The sequence below is a fragment of the Schistocerca americana genome, chromosome 3 (assembly GCF_021461395.2).
Source record: "Schistocerca americana isolate TAMUIC-IGC-003095 chromosome 3, iqSchAmer2.1, whole genome shotgun sequence".
Lineage (NCBI taxonomy): Eukaryota > Metazoa > Arthropoda > Insecta > Orthoptera > Acrididae > Schistocerca > Schistocerca americana.
In genome coordinates, this window is record NC_060121.1 from 494,923,550 (window position 1) to 494,941,428 (window position 17,879).

The 17,879-nt window shown below is 42.7% G+C and overlaps 1 protein-coding gene across 1 annotated transcript in view; it reads left to right on the forward strand.

Annotated features, from left to right (window-relative positions):
* LOC124607108 (cholinesterase-like) overlaps positions 1-17,879 on the forward strand; it is a 104,403-nt gene that overhangs the window by 35,438 nt on the left and 51,086 nt on the right. Inside the window, exons 3-5 of the mRNA XM_047139305.1 lie at positions 192-468; positions 5,913-6,098; positions 15,510-15,709. Coding sequence (XP_046995261.1) covers positions 192-468; positions 5,913-6,098; positions 15,510-15,709 — 663 coding nt within the window. The remainder of the gene's footprint in view (positions 1-191; positions 469-5,912; positions 6,099-15,509; positions 15,710-17,879) is intronic.

A 17,879-nucleotide genomic window follows, 5' to 3' on the forward strand; every position in this document is an offset into this window, starting at 1 on the left:
GACATTACTGACACGCTACGTAGCTCCTAAAGAGTTCAACGACACAAAGTTCCTTCAGATATGTAAATAAGATTAATGTCGCTGAAATGAAATGAACATGTATGCGATCACATCAGCAGGCACCAAAAACAAATGGTGCACTTGCAGTGTGGTTCATGATGTCTTCGGATGTTTCTCTTTATGTTTTCCAGGATCCCCAGCCGGCAACGCACTGGGTAGGTGTATACAATGCTACTAAATACGGCAGTGACTGCGTACAAGACACGGGAGATGGCTCCGAGGACTGCCTCTACTTGAACGTGTTCGTCCCTGACGTTCCAGGGGAGGGTTCAGGTTTTCCTGTGCTCTTCTGGATCCATGGAGGGGGGTTCACCTACGGCAGTGGCTCAGACCAGCAGTACGGACCTGACTTCCTTGTCTCCTATGGTGTCATTCTTGTCACCATCAATTATCGGCTTGGGCCACTAGGTGTGTATCTAGACCATGGGATAAGCTAAGTTGCTTCCCCTGCTTAGCTGGTAAACTTGAGATGGTCTCCACTCTCCAAGTTTATATTCTCGATCTATTCCACTTCCTTAACTGCATCAACGATCTACAATCAGATGTGCCACTAAATATAACTGATAACTTAAAAGTTGATCTACCTGCAGATAGATTCAAATGGTTCAAATGGCTCTGGGCACTATGGGACTTAACATCTGAGGTCATCAGTCCCCTAGAACTTAAAACTACTTAAACCTAACTCAGCTAAGGACATCATACACATCCATGTCCGAGGCAGGATTCCAACCTGCGACCGGAGCAGTTGCTCGGTTCCGGACTGAAGTGCTTAGAATCGCTCGGTCACAGCGGCCGGCCTGCAGATAGAACAAGTGCCATTGTGCAGTCAATGAAATTGAATTATTGCAGAAATAGTGGTTCAGATGACGTCAGCTAAGGAAGAAATGAAACGCAAGAAAACTGTTTCTGATTCCAAAGTAACGTGTTACTGTCACAAGAAGATCATACAGTATGTGAAGGTGAATATTTTAAATTTGGTGCAGCGCACAGAAAGAATCATCACACTTGGGATTATGTGCATACACAAAGAGCAGTTTTCCTTTGCTTTACACTAACTTCTGTTATTAACGAAATTCGAAAGAAAGTTTACTATAATTATTATGTCTTATAAAAATTCGGTCAAGATGGAGACAGCCTGTAGGAAAACTGAAGAGACCTTTGAAGAAAGTGCAGCTGTATGAACATCAAGAGCTCAGATGGAAAACTAGTACTAAGCAAAGAATAGAAAATTTAGAAACAGAAAGAGTATATAGAGGGAAAGGGAAACGAACTTGAAGGAAATATTATAGAAAGGGAAGAGCACGTGGATGAAGATGAGACGGGGACACGATAGTGCGAGAATAATTTGACAGAGCATTGGGAAAGCCATCCATGACAAAACTATTCCACCTGGTGGCAAGATAGGCGAAATACCCGCAGACTTCGAGAAGAATGCAATAATTACAATGTGCTGATAGGTGTGAATATTATCGAATTATCAGTTTAGTAAGTGATTGTTGGAAAATACTAACACGTATTATATACATAAGAACGGAGAAGCTGGTAGAAATCGATTTCGGAGAAGATCGGTTTGGGTTCCGGAAGAATAAATAGAGACGCGGGGCAATACCGACCCTACGGCTTCTCTTAGAAGATAGGATAAGGAAAGGCAAACATACATTTATAGCATTTGTAGACTTACATAACACTTTTGACAATATTGACTACAATAAGCTCTTTGCAATTCTGAAAGTACCGCAGGAAAAATATAGGGAGCGAAAGTTATTTACAACTTGCGCAGAAAGCAGGCGGTAGTTATAAGAATCGAGAGACATGAGAGGGAAGCATTAAAGGAAATCAGGGAAAAATTGGTGATGGAATTAACGTTCATGGAGAAGAAATAAAACTTTAAGGTTTGCTGATGGCAGAGACAGCAGAGGACTTGGAAGAGCAGCTGAATGGAATGTAAAGTGTCTTGAATGAAGGATGTACGATGAACATCAACAAAAGCAATACAAGTGTAAGGGATTATAGCCGAGTAAAATCAAGCGAAACTGAGGAAACTATTTTAGGAAATGAGACGCTAAAAGTAGTAGCTGAGTTTTGCTATTTGGGCAGTAAAATAACTGATGATGGTCAAAATAGAGACGGTATAAATTGTAGACTGACAATGGTAAGAAAAGCGTTTCTGAAGAAAAGAAATTTGTTAAGTAGAAAGTCTTCCCGGGAGATATTTGTCTAGAGTGTAGCCCCGAACGGACGAAAACAGTTCAGACAAGGAAAGAGCAGAAGATTTAAAAACGTGGTGCTATAGAGGAATGCTGAAGATTAGCTGTGTAGATCATGTAACTAATTAGTCTATACTGGGTGGAATTGAGGAGAAAAACATTTGGTGCAGCTTGACTAAAAGATGGACTCAGTTGATAGGACACATTCTATGACATTAAGGGATAGCCAGTTACGTAATGGAGGGAAATGTAGGAGGTTAAAATTGTAGAGGGAGACCAAGAGATGAGTACAGTAAGGAGGTTCAAACAACTGTAGATTGCAGTAGTTAGTCGGAGATGAAGAGGCTTGCACAGGATAGATAACATGATGAGCTGCATCAGATTGATTATCACAACGGGAACAACACCAGGAATACGGGAATTACTTTTTTGTTTCTTTTCATTGGTAGCCCATAAACGACCAAAAACACTTTTCTGAAACTGTATATAAAAATTACTGACAAATCAATAGTCTCTCTGTCTCTGTCTCTCTATTCTTTCAATCTATTCCAGCTCTCTGTGATCCCATTAACCAAAAGATTTCCGTTTGGTGTAATAGTTAAGGAAGGCGGATCTCAAACAGATATGTTTTTGGTGAAATGAATGTCGAAATTCCATTAACCAAAGCACGCCAATTTCTTCCGCCCTGTACTATCTTCAGAAGAATATCCAGATTGGAATCCATAACTTGTGTGATGCCGTCAATCCATCTCATCCTTTCCTGTTCTCTTCTACTTGTGCTTTTGAACTTACTGGCACTAAGGTCTTTTACAGCCAATCATGTCTTCTCACGATGTACCCACAGTATGTCAATTTTTGTTTCAGTGCCAGACCGTTCAAGAAGCAATCTGGCATTACTTAACTATAATACCGACCTATTTGTTCTAAGGACTTTCCTCCAACACCACGATTCAAGAAAGTATATTCCACGATGTTCAACCTTTCTTACGGTTTGGATATCGTATTCTAACTTCACAACTGGAATAACCATAGCCATTACTATACGTATCTTTGTTGTCCTTAACACATTGTTAAGATTGGTCTTTGCCCTTCTACCAAGTAACAAGCGTCTCTTGATTTCGTGGTTGCACCCACCATCAGCAGTAGTCTGGAGGCCGAGGTAATTGAACGTAGTAAAAACTACCATTGTTCTTCCTCTCACATGTCATGAAGTCGTGGATGTAGTTTCCAAATTTTTATTTTCTTCACATTGAACATTAGTTCAGCCTTTACACTTCCTTCTTTCACCTTAAGTAAGTGGATCTCTAATTCTTCTTTATTTACTGCCATCAGGATGGTATCATCAGCAAATCCAAGGTTATTTACTTTCATCCCAGCTAGTTTAATTCCGGTTTCTTCTTCACCTAACGCGGGATGCCTCATAATGTGTCCTGCATATATACTGAATGAACATTGTGACAATATGCACCCTTTCCGTACTACGTTCTGAATCTTGAACCATTTAGATGCTTCATACAGAATTCTCACTGTGGCTTCTTAATCATAGTAATTGGACACATACTATCCACAACCGCTGTTTGTTGTAGACATAACAAATGAACCATTTTCTCGTGACTCATACATGCGCTGATATCCGATTTCTCCCCATACGTGCTGCGTGCGATTCACTACATGAGAAAACGGAGGAAGCGGTACCAAGTACGTTAAACCAGTTAATATCGTCGAAATTTGGAAGCGACGTCAGCACTGTTTTTATTTTTTTGCTGTCATGTCTGTGGTCTGTACCTTTATAAAGGATGTTCTCAGCCAGGAAAAGTGCTAGCATAACTATGTTCAGTAATAAGCAGGGATAAAGGGAAGGAAGACTGTAGAGTTTCAATAGCGACGCCATTGTCATTTGATGGGAAACAAGTTCGCTATGAAGAGATTGCGGTTGTAATCGGACTTGCAATTTTTGAAGGAACCATTCTGGAAAGTGTGTTGAAATTCTAACTCCATCATGCCCGAACCTACCTATTTCTTGGGAGTGGTGATTGATAATATGAACTATTCCAAGAACAACAGGAGTATTAAAACAGTATCGATTAGACAGAAAAAACGATGTACACTTTGATAACATAGTTGAAACAATAGTGCAAAAAGGTAGAGCTTCTTCTGTGCGTCCTTCTTTCCTAGAGGCTTTTGAAAGAGGTGAAAGTTGTGAATAATAAACTTCAGATTTTAAAATTCAGTTGGACTGCCTTTCATCATCATCATCATCATCATCATCATCATCATCATCATCATCTTGGAAAGTTTCCAGCCACTGGCTGGGTCTGTCGGGAACACAAGCCTCTCCATCGTGTTCTGTCTTTCCACAGGACTGCCTTTCTTGTAGGATATTCATTTTACTATGTATTGTCATCTCCCGCAATGCCTTATAGTTTTCTACTCCATAGCACTATCAGTATGAATGTATTATCGCAAATCTTTTCTTATTTGTGTCTTGCGTTTCTAATCAGCAGTCTATGAACTACACCTGAAGTGATTCGATGCAGGAGCGATTAGTTTCGGCTCAGAGTGTTCCAAAGAAAGTAAAATAAGAGCAGTGGAGCTTCTTAGTTTAGCCTGTTTATTATTAACGAGTAATTTTTAACGTTTCCAGTATTTCCTTCTTACTTTGAAAAGCTTTCTTGACCCTTCTCGTTCTACATAGGTCATGGATGTTATTGGTAGCAAGTTAAGGAATCTGAATTTATATTTTCGGAGTGTAGAGCTTACATGTATACGTTAGCAGAGAGTTTTTTAGTTCAATTTTAATGTCCAACACATTATCTACGTGAAACGTAACATTCTCCAGCAGGTTGGGGGATCGTATATGGAGCACGTATATTCCTCCTTTCTTGTAACGCAATTTTGAATCTAAAGATGCCTTTAATTTGAGTTTGCCTAAAAAGTGACTACGTAACTTACTAGTGAATGGAAATAACTGTGTAAACTACTTGCTTCTGTAAACAACTTTTCTCTTGTATGAAACGTTTATTGAATGATGAAGAACTTAAGGAACTCGAAACATACTAAAACATTTGGCACGACCTTATAATATTTTAGAATTTAAAGATTTTTATTCATTTTTAAGGATCAAATCACCACAATGCCTTAACAACACATGAAGTTACCTTTAAAATAAGACATTATACAGGGTGTAGCGGGTATAAGTGCAGATATTTCAAATGTTGACTGAGGACAGTGTAATGAACAAGTTTACATCAGTATTCACTTCATTTACCGACTAATAAATATAGCTATTAGGAGTAGTGTCTTTTTAAGTTAGTTAGTACCTCCAAGCAAAAGCAAGCCACTAGCGCTTCTTTTCCCCTGGGCAGCAGGCCTAGTGTTGAAGTATGGAGACGTGGACGCGAAGCAATTAGTCTATAGAGACAGGCGCAAACCACTTATTGGTGCACTTACAGCCACCCAGAGAACGTCGTAAAGTTCGTGAGATGTTGGTGGGAAGACTGATCGACGCACAGAAAAGACTACGAACTCTCTGATGTGTGTTCTGTATGTATTAATATGCCACATATATAAATATCTGCACTTACACCCGTTACACCCTGTATAGTAGTGCGGTAACTGTGACGCAGCAGCAATCACTCGTGTCAGGTTTCCTTAGCACCGGCGACGAGGTGGTACCTGGCAACGCGGGCCTCAAGGACCAGTTGCTGGCGCTGAAGTGGGTTGGGCAGAACATCGCGAGCTTCGGCGGTGATCCGGACCTAATCACATTGCACGGGCAGAGCGCTGGCGGCATGGCCGTCTCCTTCCACATGGTCTCCCCACTGTCCACAGGTCAGTTGCTCCACGTTTACCATGCGCTTTTCAGTCTCACCGTAGTGTGCCGAAATTTTCACCATTTCAGGTCATACACTTTACAATATGTTTGCATAAGCGAATAATGTTGTTGTTGATAACTGTATAACAGTACCATGAAGTAAAGTGCATTGGTTGGTGTTACGTGTGAGAGAAGATAACTATAGCTTCGTCCGACATATAAGGTTGTGGATTGTGAGACTGCTTTGGAAAATAATTAACCAGATGGGTAACCCACGTAAAGAAATTTTTTTTTAGTCATCAGTCTCCTGACTGGTTTGATCCGGCCAGCCCAGAATTCCTCTCCTGGGCCAAACTTTTCACCTCAGCCTGGACGTTGGAATTATTTTCTGGATGTATTCCAATTTCTGTCTTTCTCTACGGTTTCTACCCTGTACAGCTCCCTCTAGTACCATGGAAGTTATTCCCTAATGTCTTAACCAATGTCCTACCACCCTGTCACTTCTTCTTGTCAGTGTTTTCATATATTCCTTTCCTCGACAATTATGCGGACAACCTCATCATTTCTTACCTTATCAGTTCACATAATTTTCTACTTTCTTCTGTAGCACCACATTATGCTTCAGTTCTCTTCTATTCCAATTTTCCCACAGTTCATGTTTCACTACCATCCAATGCTGTGTTTCAAACGTACATTCTCAGAAATTTCTTCCTGTAGTCGTGGCCTATTTTGATACTAGTAGACTTCTCTTGGCCAGTAATGCCATTTTTGCCAATGGTACTCCGCTTTTTATGTCCTTTTTGCTCCTTCTGTCGTGGGTTATTTTGCTGCCTAGGTAGCAGCATTCTTTACCTCCATCTACTTCATGATCACCAATCCTGAAGTTAAATTTTGTCTCCGTTCTTACTTCTGCTGCTTCTCATTACTTTCACCTCTCTTGGATTTACTCTCAATCCATATTCTGCACTCATTAGATTGTTCATTCAGGTCAGAATATCTTGTAATTCTTCTTCACTTTTACTGAGGATAGCCCTGTCATCAGCGAATCTTGTCATTGATATACATTCATCTTGAATTTTAATTCCATTCTTGAACTTTTCGTTTGGTTTCGTCCTTGCTTCTACGATGTACAGATTGAACAGTAGGGGCGTAAGACTGTATCGCTATCTTACATCCTTTTTAATCCGAGCACTTCGTTCTTGGTCTTCCTGTCTTATTGTTCCCTCTTTTCTCATGTACATAAATCTAATATCCTATTAATAACTGATTGACAATTGCTAAGGAACAGAGGCATTGTTGGACTGAAATAATCACAAGGGACGATGGCCGACATGGAACAGAATACATATGTAATAGAGGTGGAGTGGTATATTTACGACGAAAAATGGTACAGATTTCACCACATCCGGAAGCAGGATAATAGACATAAACAATGTTTATGTTTATGTTTGACGCAGGTCAGATTCCCAACTTTAAGATGGACATCAGACTCTCAGTAAGGAATATACCCTCCTCGGCCACTAATGCACAGCCACTGGACCTGCTATTCATTCTGGATACCAAACTGTTGAGGAGTCCTGTGGGGACATTGTCGCACTCCTCTCTCAAGGTGGTTTTCTGTTCTTGCACGGTTTTGAGAGAGAATATTCTTTGAGAAATATGTCTGCCAAGAGCACCTCAGACATGTCCTAGGATTTAGGTCCGGGGAGTACGCAGGCCGTTCCATGCGTTCAATATCTTCACTTCGTGTGTAACCGACACCTCAACGGTCCTGAGTGTACAGGCATAGCCTGTATACAGAGAGTCGAGAACTACCGAACCCCTGACCAGACATTATATAGGATAATCTCCCTGCAATACCCCTGTGCTGTGACGCTATATCACGCTAAGGTACGCAGCTATTTACCGCCATTGTGCATAATGCCTGGTCACACTAAAGTGAAGTGAGAAAATTCATGGTATAGCGATATGCACATATACAGACGTCGGCACTGTCGCTTATGCACAGTATACAAGGGACAGTGCTTTGGTGGAGCTGTCATTATACTCTGGTGATTCACGTTTCACGTCATGATTATGGCTTCAAGACGGAAATTAACAGATATTGAACGCGGAATGATTGTTAGAGTTAGACGCACGGGACACTCCATTTCGGAAATTGTTGGGGAATTCAATATTCTGAGATCCACAGTGTCAAGAGTGTGCCGAGAGTACCACATTTCAGGCTTTACCGTTCACCGTGGACAACGCAGTGGTCAACGGCATTCATTTAACGACCGAGAGCAGCGGCGTTTGCATAGAGTTGTCAGTGCTTACAGACAAGGAACACCGCGTGAAATAGCAGCAGAAATCAATGTAGGACATACGACGAACGTATCCGTCAGGACAGCGCGGTGAAATTTGGCGTTAATAGGCAATGGCAGCAGACGACCGACGGTTGTGCTTTGGCTTGCAGCGCCTCATCTGGGCTCGTGACCATGTCGGTTAGAACCTAGACGACTGGAAAACCGTGACCTGGTCAGATGATTCCCGATTTCAGGGGTAAGAGCTCAAATGGTTCAAATGGCTCTGAGCACTAAACTTCTAAGGTCGTCAGTCCCCTAGAACTTAGAACTAGTTAAACCTAACTAACCTAAGGACATCACACACATCCATGCCCGAGGCAGGATTCGAACCTGCGACCGTAGCGGTCGCGCGGTTCCAGACTGTAGCGCCTAGAACCGCTCGGCCACTCTGGTGGGCTGGTAAGGGCTGATGGTAAGATTTGACCGTGCCGCGGATCCCACGAAACCGTGGACCCAAGTTGTCAACAAGACACTGTGCCTGCTTGTGGTGCCTCCACAATGGTGTGGGCTGTGTTTACATTGAATAGACTTCATCCTCTGGATGCTCGGATACTTGGAGACCATTTGTAGCTATTCATCTCTCCCTGGAGGCACCACCTTATCGTAGCACTGTCCGTGCGGGTGGGAGAGTTTGCGTGTTCCTGTGATGCTGAGAGCTATACCGGTGGTAGCGTAGCTACTGGCAGGTTCAACCTAGCCGGTCAGGTCTCAGCAGAGGAGCCAGACGAAGTGTGCCTCACAACGACCTACCGTCCTTTCCTCCCTTTCCCTTCCAGCCCCTTCCCTTTCCTTCTTCCCTTCTGTCAGTCTCTTCATCGGTGTAGGAGGCGGGTAATATCGATAGGTAAACACTTACGGCTTTTGTACCGACGAAGCAAGGCACCTGTGATGTGCCTTAAGGGCGTATGTCAGGATACTTCCAGTGGCATATGGCCATTCACTGCATCCCCTGCCTCTTGCCAGTCGTATCGGCCCTACGATCCACTGCCAACCAGAGGCGGAGGACGAGAGAGTGGATCCGCATCTGCGCAACTGCTTGTCCACTTTAAATTCCTTCACGCGCAGATGACTCCGGCAAAGTTTCAATGGACTATGAGCTTTGAAAGTCCTGCGGCGATGGAGTACTGATGGTGAGACAAGGGTTTAGTGTACCTGAACCTTAGTTGGTGCTCTGCACGTTAGTCGGTCAGACGGTGATGGTCGTTCTGGTACTCGTGAGAGACGGGAGGACTGGTTCGGCAGCTCGTCAGACGACAAAGCAGCCCTATTTAGGATCGCTCTGCTTTCCCTAATCCAGGGAGGTGCCTAGAAAAGGTGGCCTAAACAGAGCCCGTCTCAACCCAGCACAAGTGGCAAACTGCGGTCACTTGTTCACTAACATATGCGGTCAAAAAAATAATAAAATAAACAGTTACCTTAAATATCTAATGATTGGAGTCTGGAACGTCCGTACTTTACAGGATAACGACCATAATCAGTGCCCAGAGAGAAAGACAGGACTTATCGCAAGGGAATTGGCTAGATATAACATCGACATTACCGCCATAAGTGTCTTAGTGACTCTGGACAGTTATGTGAACCGCTCGGAGGTTATACCTACTACTGGAGTGGAAAATCATCCACTGAAAGGGCGGAAAGTGGGGTAGGCTTTGCCATACGCAATAAATTGGCATGTTCACTAACAGAACTCCCAAAAGGTATCAGTGACAGAATAATAACACTCAGACTTCACCTGGCATCCAAGAAATATCTTCACTTGATCAATGTATACGCACCTACATTGCCATCTCCGGATGAAGAGAAGAACAAGTTCTACCAAGACCTCCGACATGTCCTTAGGGATATTCCTTCTGCAGATAAACTTCTGTTACTTGGTGATTTTAATGCTCGTGTTGGGAATGATTTCAGTGCTTGGAATGGAGTCCTCGGTCGCCATGGGATTGGTAAATGCAACTCGAATGGTTTGGATCTTCTAACTCTATGTGCCGAGTTTGAACTCTGTCTGACAAATACATATTTTCGTCTGCCTGAAAAATATAAAACGACATGGATGCATCCGCGATCTAAACACTGGCACCTTCTGGATTATGTGATAGTACGGAAAAAAGATCTTGGTGACGTACTGGTCACACGTGCAATGAGAGGCGCTCAGGGATGGACAGACCATCGACTCGTGAGGTCCAAATTAAAGATAACTTTGAAGGCACCACGCCGAGCTTCACACAAAGTACCAACAAAATTGTCCTGCAAAATCTTGGCCAATGATCAGACTATGAGAGCAAAACTGGATGAAAAATTTGGTGTCGATGGCCTTTTGATATCTGAATCTGCCCCTGTAGATGAACAGTGGAGTGCATACGCTAGCAGACTGCGTGGCTGTGCTTCAGAAGTCTTGGGAAAGCCTCAGAAGAAGCACCAGGACTGGTTTGACGACTCAGATCCAGAGATCAGAAAGCTTATTAATGATTTCAGAACCTCTCTTCGCACCCCTGATGATAACAAGCGTAGAGCAGCGCATTAGAATCTTAAAGTGAAGGTACGTGCTCTCAAAGACAGTTGGTGGGCAAATAAAGCAAATGAAATACAGTTATATGCCGATACACACCAAACGGGCATATTCTTTGAGTCCCTGAAAACTATCTTTGGTCCAAGAGTTGGGAAGATAGCACCAGTCTATAACAAAGATAAAAGTTGTCGGCTGACGCAACAGAGTGACATCCTGTCTCGGTGGGCGGAACATTTTAATGACGTTCTTAATCCCGACAATCAGACAACCGATATTCCATACATAGAAGCACTTGAAGACCTGCCAGTTGAGGAACAACTTGCGGATGCCTCTTCCTACGATGAATTCATTTCAGCACTGGCTAAGCTGAAAAATGACAAAACAGCAGGATTAGATAACTTGCCATCAGAGCTATATAAATATGGGGTGCCAAGCATCTAGAAACCATTGTTTGCTCTGATATTAAGGATTTGGGAGTATGAAATGATTCCACAAGACTGGAAAGATGCTTGTATTTCCAAGATCTATAAAGGCAAGGGTGACATATCAGACTGCAGCTCCCACAGGGGCATTTCTCTTCTCTCAGCAGCGGGAAAAGTCCTTGCCCACATAATTAACACCCGGTTAACACACTTTGCAGAAAAACTGCTACCAGAGACCCAGTGTGGCTTCCGCCCAAACAGAGGCACAGTGGATGCCATATTTGTTGTCAAACAAATGCAAGAGAAAAGCTTAGAGCAACATCGGCCTTTGTTCATGTGCTTTGTAGACCTGGAAAAAGCTTTTGATCGTGTCCCACGGGAAGCTCTCTGGATCATACTAAAGAAAACTGGGTGCCCTGACAAAATTGTCAGTATGATTCGGCAGTTTCATGAAAACATGATGGCAAAAATCCGCCATGAGGACAAGATCTCAGAACAGTTTCCCGCGACATGTGGTGTAAAACAAGGCTGTGTTCTGGCTCCCACACTCTTCTCACTTTACTTCGCAGTTGTTACGAGAGACGCGACCAAAGCCTGTAGTAATCAAATTAGTCTCGACACAAGGACAGACAAAAGTGTCTTCAACATCTCTCGCCTCAGAACAAAAAGTCGCGTAACCAAACTATCCATCTTAGAGATTCTCTACGCGGATGATGTATGCATGATGGCTAATTCTTGCGAAACTCTTGAGACTTACATAAATCTGCTAAATGCCTCCTGCAGAAGATTTGGCTTAGCCATTAGCATCACTAAGACGCAAGTTCTCAAACAGCCACTTAGAGGTCTCAATGCAGATGACTCCAGTATTGAGATAAATAACAAACCCTTGCAAAATGTGTCAAATTTCAAATACCTGGGAAGCCAAATTAGAAGTGACAACAGCCTGACAACGGAAATCGCAGCGCGTGTAGCCAGCGCAGCCTCAGCCTTCGGTAAGCTTAATGACCGAGTATGGAAATCACATGATATCAAACTACAAACAAAAATTGCAGTCTAGAAAGCAGTAGTTTTATCCACCTTACTCTATGCCTCGGAAACCTGGTGCTGTTACAAAGCTGACATTAAGAAGCTAGATAAATTTCATCTTCGATGTCTGAGATCAATTCTGCGCATCAAATGGGAAGACCGTGTCCCAAACACGGAGATTTTGCGCCGCGTGAAACTGGCTGGTATTGAAGCTTTAATAATGAAACATCAACTGAGATGGAGTGGTCACATAGTACGCATGGATGACAGTAGGCTACCTAAAGCGGTGTTCTACTCGCAGCTCTCGTGCGGGAAGAGGAGGAAAGGTGGTCAACACCTGCGATATAAAGACACCATTAAACGCCACCTTGCAGCCTGTGGCATTCCAAGCAACCGTTGGGAGGAGCTAGCATTGCGCCGATCGGAGTGGCGATCAACTGTACATAAGAGCATCGAACAATTCGAACAAAAGCGTCTAATGAACCTGGATGCTAAAAGAGAGCTCCGAAAATCTCAGCTCGAGCCTGTCTACACGTATACTTACAACTCTGCTGGTCAACTTCACTGTGCTTCATGCAACAGGATATTCAAAGCGAAATTCGGATTCGCGAGCCACATCCGAGCCTACCACAACAAGGACAGAGAAGACTGACGGAGTCGCTGTCGCCGGACACGGCGAGGAGGACATCATCATCATTCATGGACGTCATGTTCCGAAGCAACGATGCAATTTTTATGGATGATAATGCGCCGTATCACCGGGCCACAGCTGTTCGCGATTGGTTTGGATCAGGGCGAATCGTTTGACCACCCAGATCGCCCGAGATGAATCCCATCAAACATTTATGAGACATAATCGAGGGGTCAATTCGTGCACAAAATCCTTCACCGGCAACACTTTCAGAATTATGGACAGCTATAGAGGCAGCATTGCTCAATACTTCTGCAGTGGTATTCGAACGACTTGTTGAGTACATGCACTGCGCTGGAGAAAAGGAGGTAGACACCATAGTAGGAGGCATTCTATGACTTTTGTCACATCAGTGTATAGCGCAATACCAGTGACGATCATGAACACTCCACAATAAACGGTGACCAGAATCAATTGCCACAGTGAAGCGACATTCGTTGGAGAACATCCTTCTGGACCACTGTTGCTGACCCCAACCAACATACTCCCAACACCAACAGACTCTGCGTCGACGATGACGTTGTTGAAGTGGGATACATTTAACAGGCCTCAGAGCATGCAAACCAGCCTCATTCAATCGCCGTGAAATGGTTCTGGTAGAGACATGTGTAATTGTAGTGGTTGCGAGGCCTGCAGCGACCTGGTTAGGAGTGAAAGAGATGTCTCTTCCTCTAAGCCTCTTGCGGTGTGGTGGTCCATCTATGACCACCTGCGTATCTTCGCATATTATTTCCACCTTCAGCGGGATGACGCTTTTGGACACACCCATTACTGTGGCTACAGTACTGACACTTTGACCGGCTTCAAGCCGTCCACAATCGCCAGCACTGGGATGATGTCTTGCAGGCCTTTGTCGTACCGCATTAAATGTCGTACTAATCGTATTCAAAAAAAGAACTTCGCGAAACACCGTACTCCATGTACTGTCGAATGCATACAGACATTCGAGCACCGGCTTTGCTGCAGTTAACACGTTCCGCCCTCTACATTTCCTTTTACTATCATTGGTCGGGTGTTCCGTATTAATAGTCAGTTGTTTCGTAGCAACTGGCAATTTTTCCTTATAAAATGTCTATTTTTCTTTATCAGTTGTCGTGCAGTGTACTTAGAATACGTGTTTGAAGCTGCGGAATTGATTTCAGCAGTCCTCGAAACTTTAAAATGTTGATACTTTCTCAAAATCGACTGGATTATGAACGGCTTACTGTCATGACGCAATTACTAACCAAGAACTTTCTTCGTTTTGAAATGTTGTGTAGTTAGTTACATGTTCCATAGGTCATAATCACGATAAAGTTTATGATGTGGAACGTTTGGAAAGTCAGAACACACAAAAACTCAAAAAAATATTTATTTGGCAACATGGCGACCTCTTACAGATTTCTTTTCTCTAAGAGCGACTAACTACAAGCATTAAAGAATTCCTCTATGGTATAGGGCGTGGCAGGGAGAAACATCTTTAGTCTACATTTGAGAAAACGTCTGCTATCAGTTTAACATTTTATTTCTATTGGTAGATTATCAAACAGTTTTGCAGCTATGCATTTCATCAGTTTCACTGCCGAAGTTAGTCACCAAAGAGGAGAGCAGTTAATTTTTCCTTTTTACTGTTCTATTTGCTATACTTATGAATTTCAGGTGAATTGTTTATAATAAATTTTGGAAGTGAATAAATGTACTGTGAAGTTGTGGTTCATGTTTCCAGCTGCTTCGAGAGATACATAAAAGATGCACATGTGTAAAGCCTACACATAATTCTAATTACTTTCTTTTGTGCATTGAATAGATTTTTGCGTAAGTTAGCAGTTACGTCAGAATATTATGCTGTAAGGAAATATGTAAAATGTCTTAACTTATTGACGCCTATATCCTCAATATTGGCAATTACTCTTACGGCGAAAGTAGTCGAATCCAAAGAGTTCAAATAAATATAGTAAATGGTTTTCTAATTTAAGTTTTCGTCAATATGATATGTCCTTTTTACCTGATAAGCGAAAAGGCTGCTTGATGCGTTTATCACGCATTCCCCGTTGCGTCTGAATGTAATCACCCCCCACGCTAAGAGGCATAATATGACTCCCATCCACCCAACATTTGGGAACGACAGATAGGATCGCTACACGGACGAAATGTCTACTAACTTCTTTGGAAGTATGTACAAGAAAAATTACAACGGAGTACAATCGAGATTAGTGTTTAACGTCCATTTGAGGTTCAGGCCGCTAGACGGGCACTAGCACAGACAGAGGTTAGAGGAAGGAAGTTGTGTGGCTGCTTAAGAAATCATTCTTAGGAGGTACAGTAAACTTAAATCAGGATGACCATTCAACTCCCGGATGCATCTGTAGAAATTAGCTCATATTTTTATACTAATTATGTGTCCAAATGAAGAAGGTGCTATAATCCCAACCATAACAAGCTTTTCATATTTCTAACAGGTCTCTTCTCAAAGGTCATAATTCAGAGCGGAAACTTCATCGGACAACCGCTCTCCATGGAATGGGCCCGTAGGCACGCATTCAGACTTGGAGCTGCCCTGGGATTCAAGACTGATGACTCTCAACAGCTGGTTGATTTCCTACGCTCTCTCAATGCAACAGACCTGGTGGTTGATACGTCCTTGGTCCTGACAGATGAGGTATACAAACACAGTGTTTTGCATCTGTGACCATTAAATCATCAACATCAGTACAGGCCATCAAGGATTTAGATTCTAATTTCAGCTGCACTGTATTTATGGAACTGTCGCAGACCTGCAAAGTTTCGATAAACGCATAAACAGCAGTCCAAAATAGGTACTGAATTATTTCTAGATGTGTTCTCTCTGATCCACGTTAAGAGGTTAATTGCTATCTTCATTATCTGTGCAACGATGTTGTCGATTTACGAACAATCAGCACGAAACTGATGCGACGCAGACTGGTTACAATGCAACGAGACCTCTCACTTGTAACGACATGGTCTTGGAAGATTTGTGGATATCTTTTTTTCTATGGGTGACGGTTCATGATCGATAACACAGAGTTACTTTAAAGAATAAGTTGCAGCAGTCTAACTGTATTCCCATAAGTAATGAACAGTAATTTCGTACCAAACGAGAAGTGCAAGGTGACGTACTGTACATTATCTTTCAGGTCCTCCACACGACACCTCACATCTCGTTTGTAGTGAGGTATACTTGAATGACTGATATAGCGGACCACTTCATAGAGACAACGATAATATACATTTGGTGAATAGTAGAGAAATTTTTAGAGAAGCTAAATTTCTGTTCTCTTGGAACATGTGATGTACCGGAGCGTTTATGGATACCGATTATTGACCTTAATTGACAAAAATGTATCTAAAATTACACTCTCCAGTAACATTACTGTGACCACCTCTCGAAATCCTGAATGACCATTTTTGCAGCCCGAACTCGCTGCGAGTCATGCAGGTAGAGAGTCAGTGAGGTTTTGGAACGTACTGACAAGGATGTGGAATCATGCCGATTCCAGCGCCATAGTCAGCTACAACCGGTTTCTCAATTGCAGATCTGTGACGCTAACAGCTCGATCAAGGTGGTCCCACAGATTCTGGACTTTGTATAAATCAGGGGAGTTTGGTGGCCAGGGCAGTACGGTGGACTAATCCTGCTGCTCTTCGAACAATGCGTGTACTACATGCGAGCTATATGGCACATTGCATTCTCTTGCTGGTAGATGCAATCGTATCGAGGAAAATCAAACGGCAGGTAGGGTTGGACATGATCCCCAATGATTAATGGATACTTGTGTTGATCCATTGTGCCTTCGAGGATGACGAGATCACCCACGGAATGCCAGGATAATACTCCCCAGGCCATAACGCTAGCGGGGCGATTGCTTTCACACGTTTCACACAGTACACGCCAACGGCCATCTGTCTGATGGAACATAAACTGTGATTCATCTGCAAAGGCCACCTGTCGCCACTCAGGGGAAGTCCAGCTGCTGTACTGGTGTGCACATTCCTGCTTCTGTTGCCGTTGAACAGCAGTCAGCAAGAGTGCATTAACCAAACACCTGGTCCGGCGGCCCGTACGCAGCAATGTTCGCTGCATACCCCTGTCGTCTATGACGCATGGGCGCAACAGTTAGTTAGTTAGTTAGTTAGTTACGTGTTCCATTGATCAATAGCACGGAAAATCGTTATGATGTGGAACGTGTCAAATGCACGAGAAATGCGCACAGGAAACAAGGTTTTTTTGTTGTTTTTTCTTTACATTATAGTGTTATACCTAAATATTTCTATTATCTATCCGATTCCCTTAAATGGCACAAAATGCATATATTACATCTCCATTTACTCATATTCAAGAATTCATCTATGGTAGAGAAAGAGTTGTCAAGGAGGTATGATTTCTATTCGTTTTTGAAACTATTACTGCTGTCTGCCAGACATTTTATTTAACCTGGTAATATATCAAAAAGTTTTATAGCAGCATATTTTACTCCTTTCTGTTCCAAAGATAGGTTAAGTAAAGGATAGTGTAGGTCTTTCTTTTTTCCGGTTTTGTAATCACGAATGTCGCTGTTGATTTTAAACTGGTCCATGTTGTTGAGAAAAAAATTCATTACTGAGTAAAGGTACTGTGAAGCAGATGTGAGAATTCCTCACCTTTTAATAAGATACCTACAAGATGTGCGACTATGAACCCCACACATTATTCTAACTACACTCCTGGAAATGGAAAAAAGAACACATTGACACCGGTGTGTCAGACCCACCATACTTGCTCCGGACACTGCGAGAGGGCTGTACAAGCAATGATCACACGCACGGCACAG